Below are 18,987 nucleotides of genomic sequence, written 5' to 3' on the forward strand. Positions count from 1 at the left end.
TCATATGTAGCTTAGCAGTAGGGGGGGACCCGGTTATGTCACTTCGTATAAGGTCGGGGACATCGCTGGGAAGACCGAAAAACACCCCTGTGTATCGGTAGCGGCCAATCTCCATCTTCTCCCCCCTCGTTCATGGAGGAGCGGGGGTCCCTGATGACATATCTCACTGCATAAGCATACAGTGGAATACATCTTTGCCATACATTGGAAGGACATGTTAGAATCCCCCTTTCAACATATGGCAAATAAAGTTATAGGTATAAGTATATCGCCTTTGTTCACATATCTAGGTAGTATTTGAAATTTTTTTTAACGTTTAAGAGAAAAAACGATGATCAAATAGTGATAGAATGCCTAATCTCTTCACCCCCCCCCCCCCCCCCCCCCCAATAATGAACCGCCCAATGCAGCACCGCGGTGCATTAAAAAAAAATTTCTTCCCTGTGCCTCCTTTCCCTTCTCTTCACCCATAGCAGAGCATGCACAGACGCATCCAAGTGCTCTGCCTGCTGGCACACAATATGACGCGGCAGTGTACCAGCTGCTGAACTCAGTGAGCGCCATTGGGCAGAGCGTCAGGGCGCGTGTCGGCTTATATACTTAAGCAGATATGGTAGGTCCCTTCTGTAATTATTTAGCTATTTATAACAAGAAAAAAGTGCGAAACCCAGTCAGCATACAGTCCATGATTCACAAATGACCATGGTCTGGCCTTAAGCTTTATTCACACAACCGTGTTCTACAACCTGGCTGAATCACATGGGCAGGTGGAAAAAGTGGGTGGGGGGAGCATGCTGGAGCTTTTACACTCCAAAGGAAGCCAAGTGGCCTCAAATATGGGCACAAATGGGATCTTTTCTCTTCTGTTGTGTGGCATCTGGCTCAATCACTGTGCGATGAGATACGGTGTGCCCACTACACTGGGTGCAATAGACCTCTTGCAGCAGTTTGTCACTTGTGAGATGTATGCATTTTGAACAGTGAAACAAAGAGTGCAATACATTTTAAAGAGTATTTAAACAGTATTTTATCTTGTTTAATTGTAGGACATATCATGAGTATGACTCCTGAACAGCTTCAGGCTTGGCGATGGGAACGAGAAATTGATGAAAGAAACCGCCCACTGTCTGATGAAGAGCTAGATGCTATGTTTCCAGAGGGATATAAGGTATGGTTTAGGGTAACGTGTGTGTAATTTTAAACAGTATATATCACCAATTTTCTTTCACCTCATATGAAAAGGTATGTTCCTTCCATGATTATGGGGTCACCATGTTTCATATGTTCTAGTAACAGGATTTGGTTATAACTTTTACAAAAGCCTTGTGGCTATAGACACCAATAGTTTTGAGTCGACACATTGAGGTCTACTGAGAGAAGATTGGGCATTCACTGATGACCCATTCCCTTGCAAATTGAGTTTTTTAATGAACACTTTATTAATATTTTTTATATATTTGCTGCTTTTCTAATTACATGGGTCAACCCCCCCCCCCCCCCCCCCCAATTTAGCGTTTTTTGCTACACACCTCTCAATGGTCATGCTTTCTTGGTTTTCCTCTCTGCCTACTCCAGGTTCTCCCACCACCTGCCGGCTATGTTCCTATACGTACTCCAGCCCGTAAACTAACTGCAACTCCCACTCCTTTGGGTGGATTGACAGGATTTCATATGCCTACTGAAGACAGAACTATGAAAAGTGTCAGTGATCAGCCTTCTGGCAACCTTCCTTTCCTAAAGCCTGATGATATTCAGTATTTTGACAAACTTTTGGTAAGTTGCAGAAAATGTTTAATTTTTTTATTCACTTAATCTTTATGCAAGTTTAAGTATGAGTACCTCATACTTCAAAGGTGCTCCTTATAGTCCAGTGCGCCTAATTTATGAACTGTACTCACAGACAACAGCTGCCTTGAACTGTGCACAGGTCTGCCACCTGCTGGTCTTGCATCCTTATAATTAGGTGCACCTTATAATCTGGTGCGCATTATATATGAACCAAGACGTTTGAGCAGGCATTTATTGATGGTGCGCCTTATAGCCCAAAAAATACAGTAATTAAACTCTTTATACAAACTGTATTACAATTACCTTTAGTTGGATGCTTTTTAAGCAGACTGGTAGCTGAATGTTAACTATTGGTAAAGAAAAGAAAAATGTATTTATTTTTAATTATAGGTGGACGTAGATGAATCAACACTTAGTCCAGAAGAGCAAAAAGAGCGAAAAATCATGAAGTTGCTGCTAAAAATAAAGAATGGGACCCCCCCTATGCGGAAAGTATGTATTCTAATTGTGTGTGAAATTCATCTATTGAAGTAGTATATTAAGTGCGCAAAAAAAAAACTCGCTGAACTTGTATGACATCCTAATGTGCTCAGTTTTATACAAACTGCACTAGGCCTAAAATCAGATCACAATTCGGCTATTTTTACTGACTGTTTTAAATTCCCTTCCTTGGTAAAACACTCTTTGCCGCACCCTCAGTCCTTGAAGGGAGCAATAATGCATTACTTGTTGTTAATAAGTCACTTCAAGAAAAAATGTAGAAATAATTATTTTGGTAACTTTAGAGAGAACTAAATGTAAATCGTGTATTTTCCATTACTTGTGATTTTGTTTATCAACCACTTGACATCATTCACACAACCGTCGTATGGACTCCTATATTGGGTTGCAAGATCTTAGGCGTGTATACGTCCCCATAGACTGCAATAGGCTCCCAGCGGCAGTAGGCGGGATTAAAGAGATCATGTTCTGTCTTTCCCCATGTACACGGCAGTTTGCACTCATCCCACCTCTCCTCTCCAGTGCACGTCCCATATGTGGGCATTTATGTGTGTGTGAAAGTAGCCTTAAGGTGTCTATTACGCTGTTAGTGTATTCAGTTATTAGACACTACTAGCAATGGTGTGAACTTGGCCTTGTTTTTACTTGTTTATTTATAATTTTTAAATGTAAATTTTTTTTTTTTTTTTTTTTTTACAAAACAGGCAGCGTTGCGACAAATTACTGATAAAGCCCGGGAGTTTGGAGCTGGACCGCTGTTTAATCAAATTCTTCCTCTCTTGATGTCGCCAACCCTTGAAGACCAAGAACGACATTTATTAGTCAAAGTTATTGACAGAATTTTATACAAGCTGGATGACTTGGTTCGGCCATATGTGCATAAGGTACTGTTATCTTGTTTGGGTTTTTGTTAGAATTTTTTTCTTGCGCAGCTTTTCTGAAATTCTAACATAGTATTTAAATTAACTTTGTTATTCACAGGAAATCGGGCTACTATAGTAGTTACAGAAACTGTTATAGTATGCATTGCTTTTACTTATTAGATGCATGCTTTGAATTTCTACAAGCATACTTGAGCCAACTGAAACCTAATCAATATCATAATTGCCTTTAGCAGGCAAATACGAAAATGTTGCAAAGATATGCTATCCCCCCCCCTCCTTACCAAGTTTTAGTTTGAACAGTTGTGACTTGAGCACTAGTTGCTTATGTATTAACAAATTAAAATATCCTAAAACATGCTGGTGTTGCAGAATTAACCAGTGAGAGTCCTAATAAATTTGTAAATAGTCTCAAATATGATCACAAACAACAGTTCTTTAATGGATCACATCCTTGTGAGTTCTCTTTATATGTGGCAGTTGTGTAGAGACATATATTTTGGCTGTGCCCGCGTAAATGATCTTTCATTAACATTGATATTTTTTTTTTTTTTTTTTTCAGATTCTTGTGGTTATTGAACCCTTGCTCATTGATGAAGATTATTATGCTAGAGTAGAAGGAAGAGAAATAATATCCAACTTGGCCAAGGTAATTCATGATGTGTTCTTGTAATTATGATTGGGTGACTAATAATTGCTTATCATAGCTGGGCTGTTTTTGTGACAGGTCAGTCACAATGTAAATGATACGGTCTGCCTGACTAGAAACGCTTAAAACTAGATAAATTTTATTAATAATTTCTTAAAATTTTGTAAATTCGATGTCTAGTGCCTGAATGTATTAGACATCGAATTTACAAAATTTTAAGAAATTATTAGTAAAATTTATCTAGTTTTAAACGTTTCTAGTCAGGCAGACAGTATCATTTTCAATGTTTAGTGAAACGTAAACCAGCAATACCTCGTAATTGTGTTTTCAAATCGGTCACAATGTAGATGCATATATTCTGGATGAAAATCTTTTGTCTAAATTTACCCATTAACCCCTTCAGCACTGCCACACTGCTATTTACATTTGTGCATGACCTGTGCAGTTCTATATATCTTTCTCTTCCTTTTAGTAAAATGTCTGTCAGGATTGTTTCAAAATGGAACTGGAGACACTGCTACAGAAAGTTATTTTGTTTTAAAGACCAAGAAGAAAGGCCACTATTGCTTCTTTATCTTGTTGCATATTAAAGTCTTAATTTTGTTAATTTTATTATTACTATTTTTTTTTTTTTTTTTTTTTTTTAATCGCTCATTTAGGCTGCTGGCTTGGCTACAATGATTTCAACAATGAGACCAGATATCGACAATATGGATGAATATGTCCGTAATACAACTGCCAGAGCTTTTGCCGTAGTTGCTTCTGCTCTTGGCATTCCTTCATTGCTTCCTTTCCTAAAAGCCGTCTGTAAAAGCAAGAAGTCATGGCAGGCACGTCACACTGGTATTAAGATCGTGCAGCAAATTGCCATTCTCATGGGATGTGCAATTTTGCCACATCTAAGAAGTTTGGTGGAGATTATCGAACATGGTAAGTTTGTGGTTTATTTTTTTTTAAACTTAAAAGTTTTAACTTGTACAACTTAATTTTAAATCAATTTCCAAATGAAAAGCAGCATAAATGAGGCATCCACAGGAATTTGTTGCATCTTGCTAGAATATCGGTTTTATTTGCTCCTCCCAATCGGTGACAACAAAATGTGGAAATCCTTACCAAGTGTATATCAAATATGCATGGCTTTTTGTGTGCGTGTTTGATGCAGATTTGTGTTATTTCTATTTTTAAAAAAACTGATTCAACTATTGCACAATATTGCCCAGCCCTAGTTCATTCTGTGAACATAGAATTTTATTTTCACGTGAGGTCTTGTTTCTTTATTCCTGCAATTGCCTTCGTTTGTTAATGCCTCTATTTTTTGGGCTTTTCTGTCCTGCAGCTGCAAACTTGCACACAGGCAACAATCTGATACTTGTGTTCTCCCTGGGCCAGAACCTGGGTGTAGCACAGAGGAGGGGTGAGCGCTCCTCACCACTTTTCTCTATACAAAGAAGAGTGGCTCAGTTGTGAGGCATCTTGTTCTCACCGCATCAGGTGCCCTTGACCTGGCTGTAAATTATCCTACCAAATCATGGCCCCCATTGTTATGGTTTGGATAAGCCCATAGATGTGACCATACAGCTCTCCGTAGCTGCTACTTCACACTGTTTAGCTCTTCATCAATTAAACTGCTGCCAGATCCAGCACACTCATGGGTCGCTGGACCTGCTGTGCTGTCCCTCAAGGAGTTGTCCCAAATAGTGGTAATCTCCTATACGCAGGATAAGGGATAACTTGCTGATCATTGAGCCACCTCTGTTCTCTAGAGAGGTGGGTGCAGTCACACCAGCAGTCTCACTGATCTAGTTAACTCCTTTCCTGTGGATAGGGGATCACCCATATACTTGATATGTGGCATTAACTTGTCCTGGATAATTCCAGGAGGGAATGACCCTTCAGCGGTACCATACATATATAGGACAGCAAGGGCTTGAGGTTTATATTATAAAGTTCTTGGTAAGGATACCAAAAAGAAAGCTGATTATTAGTTTTTTTTTTTGTGTGTGTGTTCTACATAATGATTTATTATGATTATTTTTTTTTAAATTATTAGGCTTGGTTGATGAGCAACAAAAAGTTCGTACAATCAGCGCTTTGGCTATTGCAGCTTTAGCAGAAGCAGCCACACCCTATGGTATTGAATCATTTGATTCTGTACTAAAACCTTTATGGAAAGGTATTCGACAGCACAGAGGAAAGGTATTTATGATTTTTTTGAAGTTTTAATTGCCTTTTGGACTGGAAGAAGCTCGGCATCATGGTTTTGTTTGTTTATTTTTTTTTTTTCCTGTCAACAGGGTCTTGCTGCATTTTTAAAGGCTATTGGATACCTTATTCCTCTCATGGATGCCGAGTATGCAAACTACTACACCAGAGAAGTTATGTTGATTTTAATTAGAGAATTTCAATCTCCTGATGAAGAAATGAAGAAAATAGTTCTCAAGGTATGAGTTTATGGTCTTGTTATATCCTTCAATGTTTAAGTTCGCAAACATTTTATTAATGATTTTGTTTTTGCAGGTGGTTAAGCAATGCTGTGGTACTGATGGTGTCGAAGCAAATTACATAAAGACCGAAATCCTTCCCCCATTTTTCAAGCACTTCTGGCAACATAGAATGGCTCTAGACAGAAGAAACTACAGACAGGTATGTACACTTTTTTTTTTCCTTACTTTTTTTTTTTTTTTGTTTGTTTTGGCCCATACATGCTTCCCCTCCATTATTATTATTATTATTATTATTATTATTATTATTATTATTATTATTATTATTATTATTATTATTATTATTATTATTATTTATTTATTATTATTATTTATTATTTATTATTATTATTATTTATTTTTTTCTTCTGGGATGTAATTTTAAATTTTTTTGCCTTTTATTGTAGTTGGTGGACACAACAGTGGAACTTGCAAACAAAGTGGGGGCCGCTGAAATCATTTCAAGAATTGTGGATGACCTCAAAGATGAAGCAGAACAATACAGAAAAATGGTGATGGAAACAATTGAGAAAATTATGGGAAATCTAGGAGCTGCAGATATTGACCATAAGTTAGAAGAGCAATTGATTGATGGAATTCTTTACGCATTTCAAGAACAGACTACAGAGGTGTGTATTAAGAAATATATTTAAGACTTCGAGTGCAATGTATTCTGTGTTATTGGCCTTTAATAATTATCAATATTATGTAATGTTTTAAAGGATATTCAGAATCTCTCCTTTTTATATTCTCCCATTTAATATGGATTGAGTATGGAGGATTCATAGAACCAGAAATATACATGCTTAAAATTATAGTAAAATGTAATTTTTATATACAGCTTTCTATTTCAGATGTGGTTAGCTCTGATTCTGTGTAGCATCCATACACAATCCTTACATTCTATTAAAGGGGGGATTCTCCTATTTAATATGACAGTTTCAAAGCTGTGTGAACAGAGCTTACGCTACATACTCATTTAGAGCCTATCTTAATAAATTTTAATGCTTAATAGATCCTAAAATAATGTTCATAAAACCCTACATAGTTTTAGCATTGACTTAATAGTTTATTGCTGGAGCCAAACTAACCTTTATGGTGCATCAGACTCATAAATCTAGCATGCCGAAGGATAAGTATAGTTTGATTTTAAACAACTACATGTAATGTTTTTGGATCTCTGGCTTCTGCCTGTGTGCAAATCCACACCTGTAGCAGCCTGTGATCAATTCTATAGTTCACCTTGTATCGGTAATCAATGCCTTACATTGACTCAAATTCTGTCATTTGGCAGAATTGTACCTGAAGCTCTGGGTTTTAACTATTATTCCGGTCTGGTAACACATTATAAAATGCATTTGTTCAGGTGGACTGAAGATTTTGATTTTGAATGATGCTTTAAAATGTAATCTCAACTTATGATAAAATGTGATTCTTTCTTCCCTCTAGGATTCTGTGATGTTAAATGGTTTTGGAACAGTTGTCAATGCTCTTGGAAAAAGAGTTAAGCCATACCTTCCCCAGATTTGTGGTACAGTATTGTGGCGCCTTAATAACAAATCTGCAAAAGTGAGACAGCAAGCTGCAGACTTAATTTCTAGGACCGCAGTTGTAATGAAAACCTGTCAAGAGGTAGGTACACACCTATATTCTTATTTGTGTATGTATATTTAGTTATTGCTGTAACTTTGCCAAAGTATGATTGTGAACTGTTAACTTTTAGTCTTTCTTTTGACCAATTTAGGAAAAATTAATGGGCCATTTAGGAGTTGTCTTGTATGAGTACCTTGGAGAGGAGTATCCTGAAGTACTCGGAAGCATTCTAGGAGCCTTAAAGGCAATTGTTAATGTTATAGGTAATTGTGGCCTTAATTTTTTTTTTTATCTACTGTATATATGAAAGATGTATTGAGTGTACCTGCTAAATTATTGATTGAATCTATAATAGGTATGCACAAAATGACTCCTCCAATAAAAGATTTACTTCCAAGACTAACACCAATTTTGAAGAACAGACATGAAAAGGTGCAGGAAAATTGTATTGATTTGGTTGGCCGCATTGCTGACAGGTAAGCTTTAATAAAGTGTAAATGCCTAATATAAATATACAATGGAAAATAACATTAAAACCAGTGAATAGTGTAAGCATAAGTGACCTGGCCCAACCTATCTTGAATTATGACAAAATAAACAGTGGTCAATTTACTGGTTTTAATTAGCTTAAGAGTGTATTTTATGTATTGTGCAGTTGACTATCTTTTGATATCAATGTTGAATTGTGCTTTGTAAAACTTTTTTTGTTTACTTTTCCATAGGGGAGCAGAATATGTATCTGCAAGAGAATGGATGAGAATTTGTTTTGAATTATTGGAGTTGCTAAAGGCTCATAAAAAGGCGATCAGAAGAGCTACTGTTAACACTTTTGGCTACATTGCAAAAGCGATTGGGTATGCATTTCCCCCGCCTCCAACACCTTACTTTCTGTTTAGTCTTTTAACACTTTTGCTGCTAGGCATTTATTTTATTTATATTGGTAGATCTATACCTGTATATTTTCTCATGGTTGGTCACTGCACACAAAAAAAACTCACACTTCTTAGACTTTTTTTTAAAAAGCAAATTCAATTCAAAAACCCTAAAATCAACTTTGTTGATACCAGTAAGGCTTGTTGGTTCAGCTACTGTATTGATTATATGTGGGGCATATATAAATGAGTTGTCTAGTAGTTATTGACATTTATAAACCCCTTCTAATGCATGATTCTATAATGCTCTTGATACCAGTTGCATTTGCCACGAGTTATTGAAACTTAAAACTGATGCCTTGGACCTACTCCGGCTCTGCTTTTTTTAATACTTGCAGCTGGGTTCAGACTATAACTCAAAGCTTCAGCAACGCTTTAATGCACAGAGCTGCGAAAACTAAGCAATTGTCTGAATTGGCCTCATGAGTAGGCGATGGTGTAAATAAATAATTAAAAAGAATACTCAGCAACACACATACTTACTTTCCAACTCCTACACACCCACATTCTCAATGTGTGCTTTTTTTCCCCCTTTTAGACCACATGATGTTCTTGCAACACTTCTTAATAACTTGAAAGTACAAGAAAGACAGAACAGAGTATGTACCACAGTGGCTATTGCTATTGTGGCAGAAACATGTTCACCTTTTACGGTTCTCCCTGCACTTATGAATGAATACAGAGTTCCAGAATTGAATGTCCAGAATGGTGTGTTAAAGTCTTTGTCCTTCCTGTTTGAGTACATTGGAGAAATGGGAAAAGACTATATCTATGCTGTCACACCACTGCTTGAAGATGCTTTGATGGACAGGTAATTATCTTTTTGATTCTGGTTTTTATTTTTTGGGGGTAAAATTGTAGAAAATTTAGATGAGGCTAGCCTTTATCCCCCCCTCACCCCCCCCCCCCAAATTCTGCACTTGGTCCTTTATTATAATAATGTGTAGCAGCTCTGCACCAATGTTCACTACACTTCCATGGACTTTCTTTGTTTTTTTTAACCTTATTCATAATTGGTTGCAGACAAAGACATTACTTGCGTGACCCATAGTGCAGTAAAAATAAGGGAGAAGATTGTAAGACTCGGATACTTGTTCAAACATTTATAACCACGGGGGGCATTATCAAGACTTGTATGCCTGGCATGGCATTAGGCACCAGCTTTTGATAAATTCCCCCACCCTATTATTAAGGTGATATTTTATGATTTCTAGAAAGTGTACCCACCCCTTGTAGATTTGTTTACTTGGTTTTTGATGTGCTGACATATATAAATGTAAAATTAATAACTTAACTATTTTTAAACACTTACAGGGATCTTGTACATAGGCAAACTGCAAGTGCCGTAGTTCAGCATATGTCACTAGGTGTATATGGATTTGGTTGTGAAGATTCTTTGAACCATTTGTTAAATTATGTGTGGCCCAATGTATTTGAAACCTCTCCTCATGTCATCCAAGCTGTTATGGGAGCACTGGAAGGTCTTAGAGTTGCTATTGGACCATGCAGAATGCTGCAGTATTGCTTACAGGTAATTTTTTTTTTTTTTATGTAGTTCCCATATTACAAAACCTAATGTTTGCAGCATTTCAAGTTGTACCACCATTTTCCACTGTGTGTGTGTGTTGTGATCTTCCGCAACTGAGTTAAGGGGAAACTGTTGTCAAGAACAAGCATTATAAACCTTACTCAGAAGTTATGCAGTTTCCCACACCGTGCTCACTGCTGAATGCCATGGCCGAGATTTGAAGACAGCTGGCGTGGTTCACTAACATCCTGGAGAAACCGTAACTCTCCTCTTCAGAAATTGACTTATGTCTACTCATTTACAGCTATTTATCCGATATGCAATTAAAGTTCCTCAGTGGTAGGTGATATGGCGAGGCTTTTTAACTCTTTACCAGCTGCTATCCCTGATTTAAGGGGTAAAATTCTGCTTACAGGTCTTTAACTTTTGGGCAACAAGCACATTTATCTGTCTTATTGCATGTATGGCAAAATGTGTTTCTCAGGGTACCTGCTTGTCCATGTGCTGCTGTTCATTCGGCAGACGTGGACTCTTAGGATTATATTTCTCTTTGATACAAGGACTCCTGTCGCTGTGCTCAGGAGTCAAATCTAAAAAGCACAAGTCCTTCTCCACTGACTGACTGAGCACGTTTATGTGCAGGTAGCTTTGCTCAAATCCGAAGTACCGTACTTCAGGAGCTGTGTAAAAATTTTTACATGAATATTCCATGCCATGTACTCGGAAGTGGTAGCACATTGTAATGAATGAGGAGGAAAATCCCCATATACTGCCATACTGTAGAAAGAAAGTATATGATAGGATGGATCAGACAACCTAGGGTTAAAGTACCCTAGGGAGTATGAAAAATAAAAAAAAGTAAAAAAAAATAAATAAACCTAAAAATTCTAATCACCCCCCTTTCCCTAAAACTGACATAAATAAACAGTAAAAATCATAAACACATTAGGTATCGACGCGTCCGAAAATGCCCGATCTATCAAAATATATTAACGGTTTTTCAATGCGTTTAACCCCGTAACAGAAAATAGCACTTTTTTGCCATTTTGAAAAATAGAAAAAAAAATCTATATGAAGTGATCAAAAGGTCTAATAGTCCTAAAAATAATATCATTGAAAATATTATCAAATGTCGCAAAAAATGACACCACCCACAGCTCCGTACACCAAAGTATAAAAAAGTTATTAGCGCCAGAAGATGGCAAAATAAAAAAATATATATTTTTGTACAGGAGGTTTTAATTTTGTAAATGTATGAAAACATTATAAAACCTATACAAATTTGGTATCCCCTTAATCGTACCAACCCAAAGAATAAAGTAGACATTTGGGGCGCTCAGTGAAAGATGTAATATCCAAGCCCACAAGAAAATGGCACAAATGCGTTTTTTCACAGCATTTGGAATTTTTTTTCCCACTTCCGAGTACATGGCATGGAATATTTAATACCATCAATATGAAGTGCAATTTGTTACGCAGAAAACAAGCCATCACACAGCTTTTTACGTGTAAAAATAAAAAAGTTATAGCTTTTTGAAGTTGGGGAGTGAAAAATGGACATGAAAAAACAGGAAAGGCCCAGTCTTTAACCGGTTAAGGTGAAATGTGTGCGAATGTGGGACTATAAGTAATACAGTGGTTCCACTGTGTAGAGTTTAATACTTTGCGGTTCCAGAGCCTCAAGTCTTCCAGGCATGCCAAGGGTTCATTAGTCATCCACTGTCCACTGCAGTATTGATGTGCGTGATGCAAGCTATCTAATTATCATATGCTCAGATCACCTAGTGAAGGTAAATTAAGTCCAAAGATTTACCTTGGGTATTAAAACATAAAATCTAAAAAAAAAAAGTATATTTCTATAATCAAAATAATTAGACAGCATATACAAATTGTCAATTTGACTATTCAGTGAAGGCTTGTAAAAACAAAATCCTTACCAAAATTGTGCAACTCTAGGGTGGTTTATTTTATGTTCAGTAAAAATGACTTTGGGAATACATCAGCTAAAAAAAAAAATCCTTAAAGTTGTCCCTCCATTCTTTAGATTCAGACTGTTGCAAGATACTTAAGTCGGTAAATTACACTAGGCTCATCTGTTATTCAAGCAAAGCCTTGGACCAATCGGCAATCAAATATCTCTTGTGGCCAGTTTAAACACAAGACCTATTACTTGCCTTTGCAAGCAGAAATGTGTTGAAAACCCAAAGAAAAATCTGCTAGTGATAAATGTGAATGTCCATCTGTATCAGTGGTTAAAATCCTGATGCACTTTTTGTTTTATATTTGCATTCTAACCAAAGTGTTATCACAATATACATTTGTTTTCTGCAATGTACATTTTGTGTAGTGCCCAAATGACTTCATATTAAGTAATAATATTGATGTCTTTTTACAGGGCCTTTTCCATCCTGCCAGAAAAGTCAGAGATGTTTATTGGAAAATCTACAATTCAATATATATCGGATCACAAGATGCTCTCATTGCACATTATCCTCGAGTTTACAATGATGAAAAGAATACTTATGTTCGTTACGAGCTGGATTACATCTTATAAAACTTTTTTTTTTTTTTTTTCTCTCGTCTTTTTAAAATGATTGCTTAGTAGTACTGAAGACCTTAAAAGCTTTATAGCATGCATTTTAAATTAGCTTGTTTTCATGTAAAAATGGTTGTGGCTTAGAAAGCTGTAATGTCATATTATCTGACTGCATTTTCGATCTTCCTTTCTTGTGGTTCAGACATTCCTAGTGCTTAAGAGGGATGTGTATTTGGGCTAATAAACATTTTGTGTAAAATAAGTCCACGTTTGCGTTTCCTTTACGCGTTAAAATCGTTAAGCCTTATTTAGATTTAGATTTTCATTGATTGTATGCTATCTTGGGCTTGGTTCACGTAATTTTTTTTTTTTTGCCATGCGTTGTAAGGACACTTATGGGGCACAAACTTATCCAACTGTATGTTTATGCAGTGGGACACGTCGCCCAGGGGCTCGCCTACCCCGCCGATTGGGGTGTTTCCTCAGTGAAGTCACTGACTTTTTTTAGGGTAATTTTTTTAAATTCAACTTTGAAATCTATAATTTCCATTGTCCCCCATGACTGGCCCACCCCGAGGTTGCTCTTATGCTCTGTTGGAACAGCAAATGAGAGTTTAAATATTTAAATTTCCCTCCCTAGCAACCCCTCACCAGTGCTTCCTTTCCCTACAGGGGATCCACCGGCCGCGCAATACAAGCCAGACCGGAAACTATGGCGCCCCACCGGATTTTGTAATGGTAGGGCGACAAATTAGAAATTTTGCCAGAAAACACCTGTGGCAGATGAGGCTGAGGAAAATCCATAGGTCCTGGTTATTGAGTAGCTTGTATCAGTATATACTCGTGTACAAGCCAACCAGAAAACCAGATCTAAAACGTGGCCCATCTTTCCTCCTTCAGTGGTTTTCCTGTCCCTGATGGGGATCCAGGGAGTCTCAGTGAGGCTCCGTTGCGTGGCAAGAGGGAGAATGGGAGTCCCAGGTACCATGAGGTGGCCGAGCGTGTCCCTCGGCGGGGTTGTGCGATGGAGGCTGCGAGTCGCAACCACAGTCTGGATGTCCCCTCCACACCAGCAGAGTCTATGCCGGGGATTGCGCGCTCCGTTCCGGTGCAGGCCGAGGAAAAAGAAATGGCGTCCGCCCCACTACCGGCAGAGACCGGAAGTGGGGCAAGGAGAAGCATATCACTTGTTCTGATGACGTCACCAGACGGGAAATTCAAATTTCAGGTCCCACACAGGATTCCTATGTGTATTCTACACCTGCAGCCGGCTACAGGATCTGTATTCAGCTAGTCTGCCTCTGTACCTTGGTCAGAGGACCCTGAAGGCCAGCTTACTCTACTCCAGGCGAGGATGAACTCGAACGGAGGTGGTAGAGATTCAATGGACACAGCTACGGTAAATATGGTTTAGTGGGAAAGTCCGCTGGATGGTAAGTGGGGCCTTACTAAGCCTTTAAACTGGTTCTAATAAGTCTCTTACGTGATTTTTTTTTTTTTTTATTAGAAGGAAGAGACACATAGGGGAAAATCTGCCACCAAGTCTAGAAACCGTGTTTGTAGGATTTGTGGAGATGACCTGCCAGACTCTCATCCGAAACCAAATTGTGATCAATGTATACAACGTATGGTAGATCAGGAGCAGTCGGCCTTGTTTAAATCCATGCGGGCCTTTATCCAACAGGAGGTGCGTAGTTCTGTGCAGGGGATGAAAAAATGCCTTCGATCCCAGAGTTCCCTTGGCACCTCTAGGGTATCAAACAACTCAAGCTCTAGCCCAGAAGATCTGTCATCAGACTCTGAGGAAGATGATATCAGGTAGACCCTTGTTTCCAGCAGAAGATACAGAGCATTTGATAAAGCTGGTCAGGGCTACAATGGAGCTAGAGGACGAGAAGGAGCGCTCAGTAACGGACATCATGTTCCAGGGATTAGGGGAACGAAAGAAGACATTTCTTCCCTTATCAAAGCGGAATGGAAGAAATTGGAAAAGAAAGTGTTTTTCCGTAGAGCCATGAAGAGAAAATACCCCTTTGCAGAAAAGGATACGGAGGCATGGGACAAAGCACCCAAAGTGGATGTGGCTGTATCCAATGTCTCTAGGAAAGTGGCTCTTCCAGTGGAGGATTCTGGGGTTTTAAAGGAACCTATGGATAAGAAGGCTGACAGTTTCCCCCTCTCACCACGACAGCACCCAACCAGAGAGAGAAGGATCCGCCTCCAGGGACAGGAAATCCAGACCTTAAAATGTGCGGTACGCCCCATCTCCTTCAGTGGTTTCCTGTCCCTGACAGGGTATCCAGAGTCTCGGTGAGGCTCGGAATCGCGGAAAGAGGGGGGAATGGGAGTCCCAGGTCTCCCTACGTGGCTGCACAGGATCCCCGGAGGGTGGACGCTCGGCGGGGTACGAATTGGTGAAGGCTGCAAAGTGCAGCAACGACTGCGGGTGGCAGACGGACGTGTGCAGGAGTGGAGGCGGCTGAGCGCAGGTTCTTACTCTTCCCCGCAGCGGTCTTCGAGAAAATGGTGTCGGTTCCACTTCCTGCGGGGACCGGAAGTGGCACACCGTTCAGCGTCCCACGTGGGAGATGACATCACGGGCGGGAGTTTTAAAATGAGATCCCACACAGGAGTCATGTGTGTTGTTCTGCACCCACAGCCAGCCACAGGAGCCACTCCAGTCAGTTGGAAGAGACTGTTGAACACTCTCCACCAGATAAGATGAGTTCTAATAAAGGTGGAAGAGAATCGGTGGACACCGCTACGGTAAAATTGGTAGAGGGATAGTCCGCTGGTTGGTGAGTGTGGCCTTACCATGCCTTTAAACTGGCTCTGATGATGTCTTATGTGAACTCTTGTTTTAGAGGGAAGAATCGCATAGGGGGAAAGCCACTGTAAAGTCTAAGAATCGTGTATGTAGAATCTGTGGAGATAATCTGCCTGACTCAACACATTGGTTTTAAGTATAAGCGCCTGTTAGCGCAGGATCAGTCAGCCTTATTTGAATCCATGCACATGCTAATCCAGCAGGAGGTGCGTAGTTCCGTGCAGGAAATGAGATCCCTCAGGTCAGAAAATTCCCCAGGCACTTCGAGGCGTTTTGAAGATTCTGGCCCTAGTCCGGAACAGTCATCAGTCAGAAGAGGAGGACAGGTCAGGCAGACCCTTGTTCCCTATTGAAGATCTTGATCCTCTTATTAAACTAGTAAGAGCGACTATGGAGTTGGAGGAAGAAAAGGAGGAACGCTCAGTAACGGACGTCTTGTTCCAGGGTCTAGGAGAAGGGAAGAAAAGGTTTTTTCCTATCCATGAGAATATTTCCTCCCTTATCCAGGCGGAATGGCGAAAGACGGACAAAAAAAGTTTTTGTCCCTAGGGCGATGAAAAGGAAATATCCTTTTCCGGAAAATGAGTCAGAGATCTGGGACAAGGCACCGAAGGTGGATGTTGCCGTTTCAAAAGTCTCTAGGAAGAGCGCTCTTCCAGTGGAGGATTCAGGTGTGCTTAAGGATCCCATGGATAAGAAGGCAGATGGCTTTCTAAGGCGCTCCTGGGAGGCTGCAGCAGGCGTATTTAAACCCAATATCGTTGCCACGTGCGTCTCTAGATCTTTATATGTTTGGCTTTCCCAGCTGGAGAAGATTAAGACCGGTGCTTCTAGGTCACATCTTATCTCAGAGGTTACCACCGCGCAGAAGGCCTCAGCCTTCTTAGCAGATGCCTTGATAGACGCCCTACGGTTGTCAGCAAGATCAGCGGCTTTATCCAATTCAGCCAGAAGGGCCTTGTGGCTGAAAAACTGGGCAGGTGACCTACCTTCAAAGAGCCATTTATGTAGTATCCCTTGCGAAGGGGAGTTCCTATTTGCATCTGCTCTAGATGACCTCTTAGAGAAGGCAGGAAGACAGAAAAAAGGGATTTCCTAGTACAAGAAATTTTTTTTGTTCCTCAAGGCGGTTCAGATCTCCCCGAAGATCCGGAGACAAAAAGGAAGGATGGCGATCCTCTAGAAAGTCTAGAGGCTTCATGTTCTCTCGACCTCAGGATTCCAGTAAACGCCCCGGTCAGCAATGACGCCAGGGGTCCTGTGGGGGGAAGACTCTCCCTGTTCAAGGAGGAGTAGAGAAAGATTACAGGGAGCGAATGGATCATGGGGATCATACAGGATGGCCTAAAGTTACCTTTTCTATTCCCCCCCCCCGCAGCGTTTCAGGATACCATCAGTGCCCGGAAGAGTAGCGAAACATGCTCTGGAAGCCGAGGTGGGACGGCTTATTAGAGAAGGAGGTACTCAGGCAAGTGCCACTTCAGGATCAGGGAACAGGATTCTACTCAACCCTGTTCCTTATAAAGAAGCCGGATGGCTCCCTCCGTACCATCATAAATCTAAAACCACTGAATTTGTACCTGCGGGTGGAGAAGTTCAAGATGGAGTCCATAAAGTGAACCATAAACCTACTTTCTCAGGATTGTTATATGGCTTCCATAGACCTAGCAGATGCATATTACCACGTCCCTATTCATCCAGTCAGAAGTTCCTGAGAGTGGCGGTAGTAGTGAGTGGCAAGATAGAGCACCTCCAATTCAGAGCACTACTCTTTGGAGTGGCTGTAGCTCCGAGAGTCTTCACGAAATTGATACATACACAAACCATCGGGGCACTTTCGTGCCATATCTCGACGACTTCCTGCGGATAGCAAGTTCAGCAGAGAAATTGGAGATCCCGATAAAGGTAGTACTGAAGATTCTACATCTGTTAGGTTGGATGGTGAATCTGAAAAAATCCTCCCTTACACCTGCCAGATCAAAGATCTTTTTAGGCATCAGACTGGATTCCATTCAACAGAGATCCTTCCTTCCACAGGTTAAAGTGGTGAAGATAGTAACCTTAGTAGAGAAGTTGTACAGACAGCCATCACCTACCATAAGGGAGATTATGAAGATTCTGGGTCTCTTCACGGCAGCAATTCCAGCGGTACCTTGGGCGATGTATCATACAAGACCTTTACAACTCTTCATGTTGGGAAGGGGGTCTCTAATGAATCTCTTGATTCAGATCTTCAGGCTTGCAGAGGCCAATCTAAGATCAGTATCGGCAATACATATAAGAGGCAGGGACAATCTGGAAGCGGACTTCCTGAGCCGTCATCTCTTACGACAGGGGGAATGGTCCCTGAATCGGAAGGTGTTCTCCAAGATAACCAGACTCTGGGGTCAACCAGAGGTAGATTTATTCGCCACAAGAAGGAACAGACAGGTCAAGCTTTTCTGCTCCCTAGACCCGAGATATCAACCGTTGAGTCTGGATGCTTTCATAATAAAGTGGGACTTTAGCCTCTCGTATGCATTTCCACCTCTGTCTGTCCTCCCGAGAGTTCTAAAGAAGATAAGACAGGATCAGGCCAGGGTCATTCTTATATCCCCATTCTGGCCCAAAAGAGCATGGTTCTCAATACTGAGGGAACTATCGCTATCAGACCCTTGGATCCTTCCAGAGAATCACGATCTCCTCTCCCAGGGCCCAGTCTTCCACCCACAGATTGCGAATCTCCATCTGACGGCCTGGAATTTGAGAGGCGCATCTTGACGGAAAAAGGCCTCTCGGACAAGGTAATTACAACCCTGCAAAAGAGTAGGAAGTTAGCTACCTCTAAAAATTTATTTCAAGGTCTAGAGAGTATTCTCAGATTTCTGTAGTCCAAAGAAGATAGACTTAGCCCATCCAAATATAGCCAAGGTACTAGATTTTCTGCAAGCAGGACTAGATAAGGGATTAAAGCCGGCCACACTTAAAGTACAGATTTCTGCCCTTAGCTCTCTGTTCGAGTCTCCCTTAGCTTCTCATCCCTGGATATCACGGTTCATAAAGGCAGCATCTCGTATGACCCCGTTTAGGAGATGTACGCTGCCCCCTTGGGACTTCACTCTGGTCTTAAATTATCTGCTAAGAGACCCCTTTGAGCCCCTAGAGGCTTGTTCATTAAGGTGGTTGACTATTAAAGTAGTGTTCTTAGTAGCAATCACTTCAGCTCGTAGAGTGGGAGAAATATCTTTTGTCCTGTAGAGCGCCTTTCCTTAAGGTGCTAGTGGTTCTGATGA

At 40.2% G+C, this 18,987-nt stretch overlaps 1 protein-coding gene across 2 annotated transcripts in view; it reads left to right on the forward strand.

Moving 5' to 3' along the window:
* Nucleotides 1-13,150, forward strand: part of SF3B1 (splicing factor 3b subunit 1) — a 33,765-nt gene extending 20,615 nt beyond the window's left edge. For both annotated transcript variants that reach the window (XM_072120891.1, XM_072120892.1), the window contains 17 exons: nucleotides 1,047-1,168; nucleotides 1,576-1,773; nucleotides 2,179-2,280; nucleotides 2,994-3,173; nucleotides 3,733-3,819; nucleotides 4,479-4,749; nucleotides 5,870-6,015; nucleotides 6,114-6,260; nucleotides 6,337-6,462; nucleotides 6,707-6,928; nucleotides 7,749-7,931; nucleotides 8,044-8,155; nucleotides 8,248-8,368; nucleotides 8,615-8,746; nucleotides 9,363-9,635; nucleotides 10,139-10,355; nucleotides 12,748-13,150. In XM_072120891.1, the coding sequence (XP_071976992.1) occupies nucleotides 1,047-1,168; nucleotides 1,576-1,773; nucleotides 2,179-2,280; nucleotides 2,994-3,173; nucleotides 3,733-3,819; nucleotides 4,479-4,749; nucleotides 5,870-6,015; nucleotides 6,114-6,260; nucleotides 6,337-6,462; nucleotides 6,707-6,928; nucleotides 7,749-7,931; nucleotides 8,044-8,155; nucleotides 8,248-8,368; nucleotides 8,615-8,746; nucleotides 9,363-9,635; nucleotides 10,139-10,355; nucleotides 12,748-12,906 (2,798 nt within the window). In that variant the 3' untranslated portion in view covers nucleotides 12,907-13,150. The remainder of the gene's footprint in view (nucleotides 1-1,046; nucleotides 1,169-1,575; nucleotides 1,774-2,178; nucleotides 2,281-2,993; nucleotides 3,174-3,732; nucleotides 3,820-4,478; nucleotides 4,750-5,869; nucleotides 6,016-6,113; nucleotides 6,261-6,336; nucleotides 6,463-6,706; nucleotides 6,929-7,748; nucleotides 7,932-8,043; nucleotides 8,156-8,247; nucleotides 8,369-8,614; nucleotides 8,747-9,362; nucleotides 9,636-10,138; nucleotides 10,356-12,747) is intronic.
* Nucleotides 13,151-18,987: the final 5,837 nt, after the last annotated feature.

This window comes from Engystomops pustulosus, chromosome 8, assembly GCF_040894005.1.
Source record: "Engystomops pustulosus chromosome 8, aEngPut4.maternal, whole genome shotgun sequence".
In the NCBI taxonomy this organism is placed as follows: domain Eukaryota; kingdom Metazoa; phylum Chordata; class Amphibia; order Anura; family Leptodactylidae; genus Engystomops; species Engystomops pustulosus.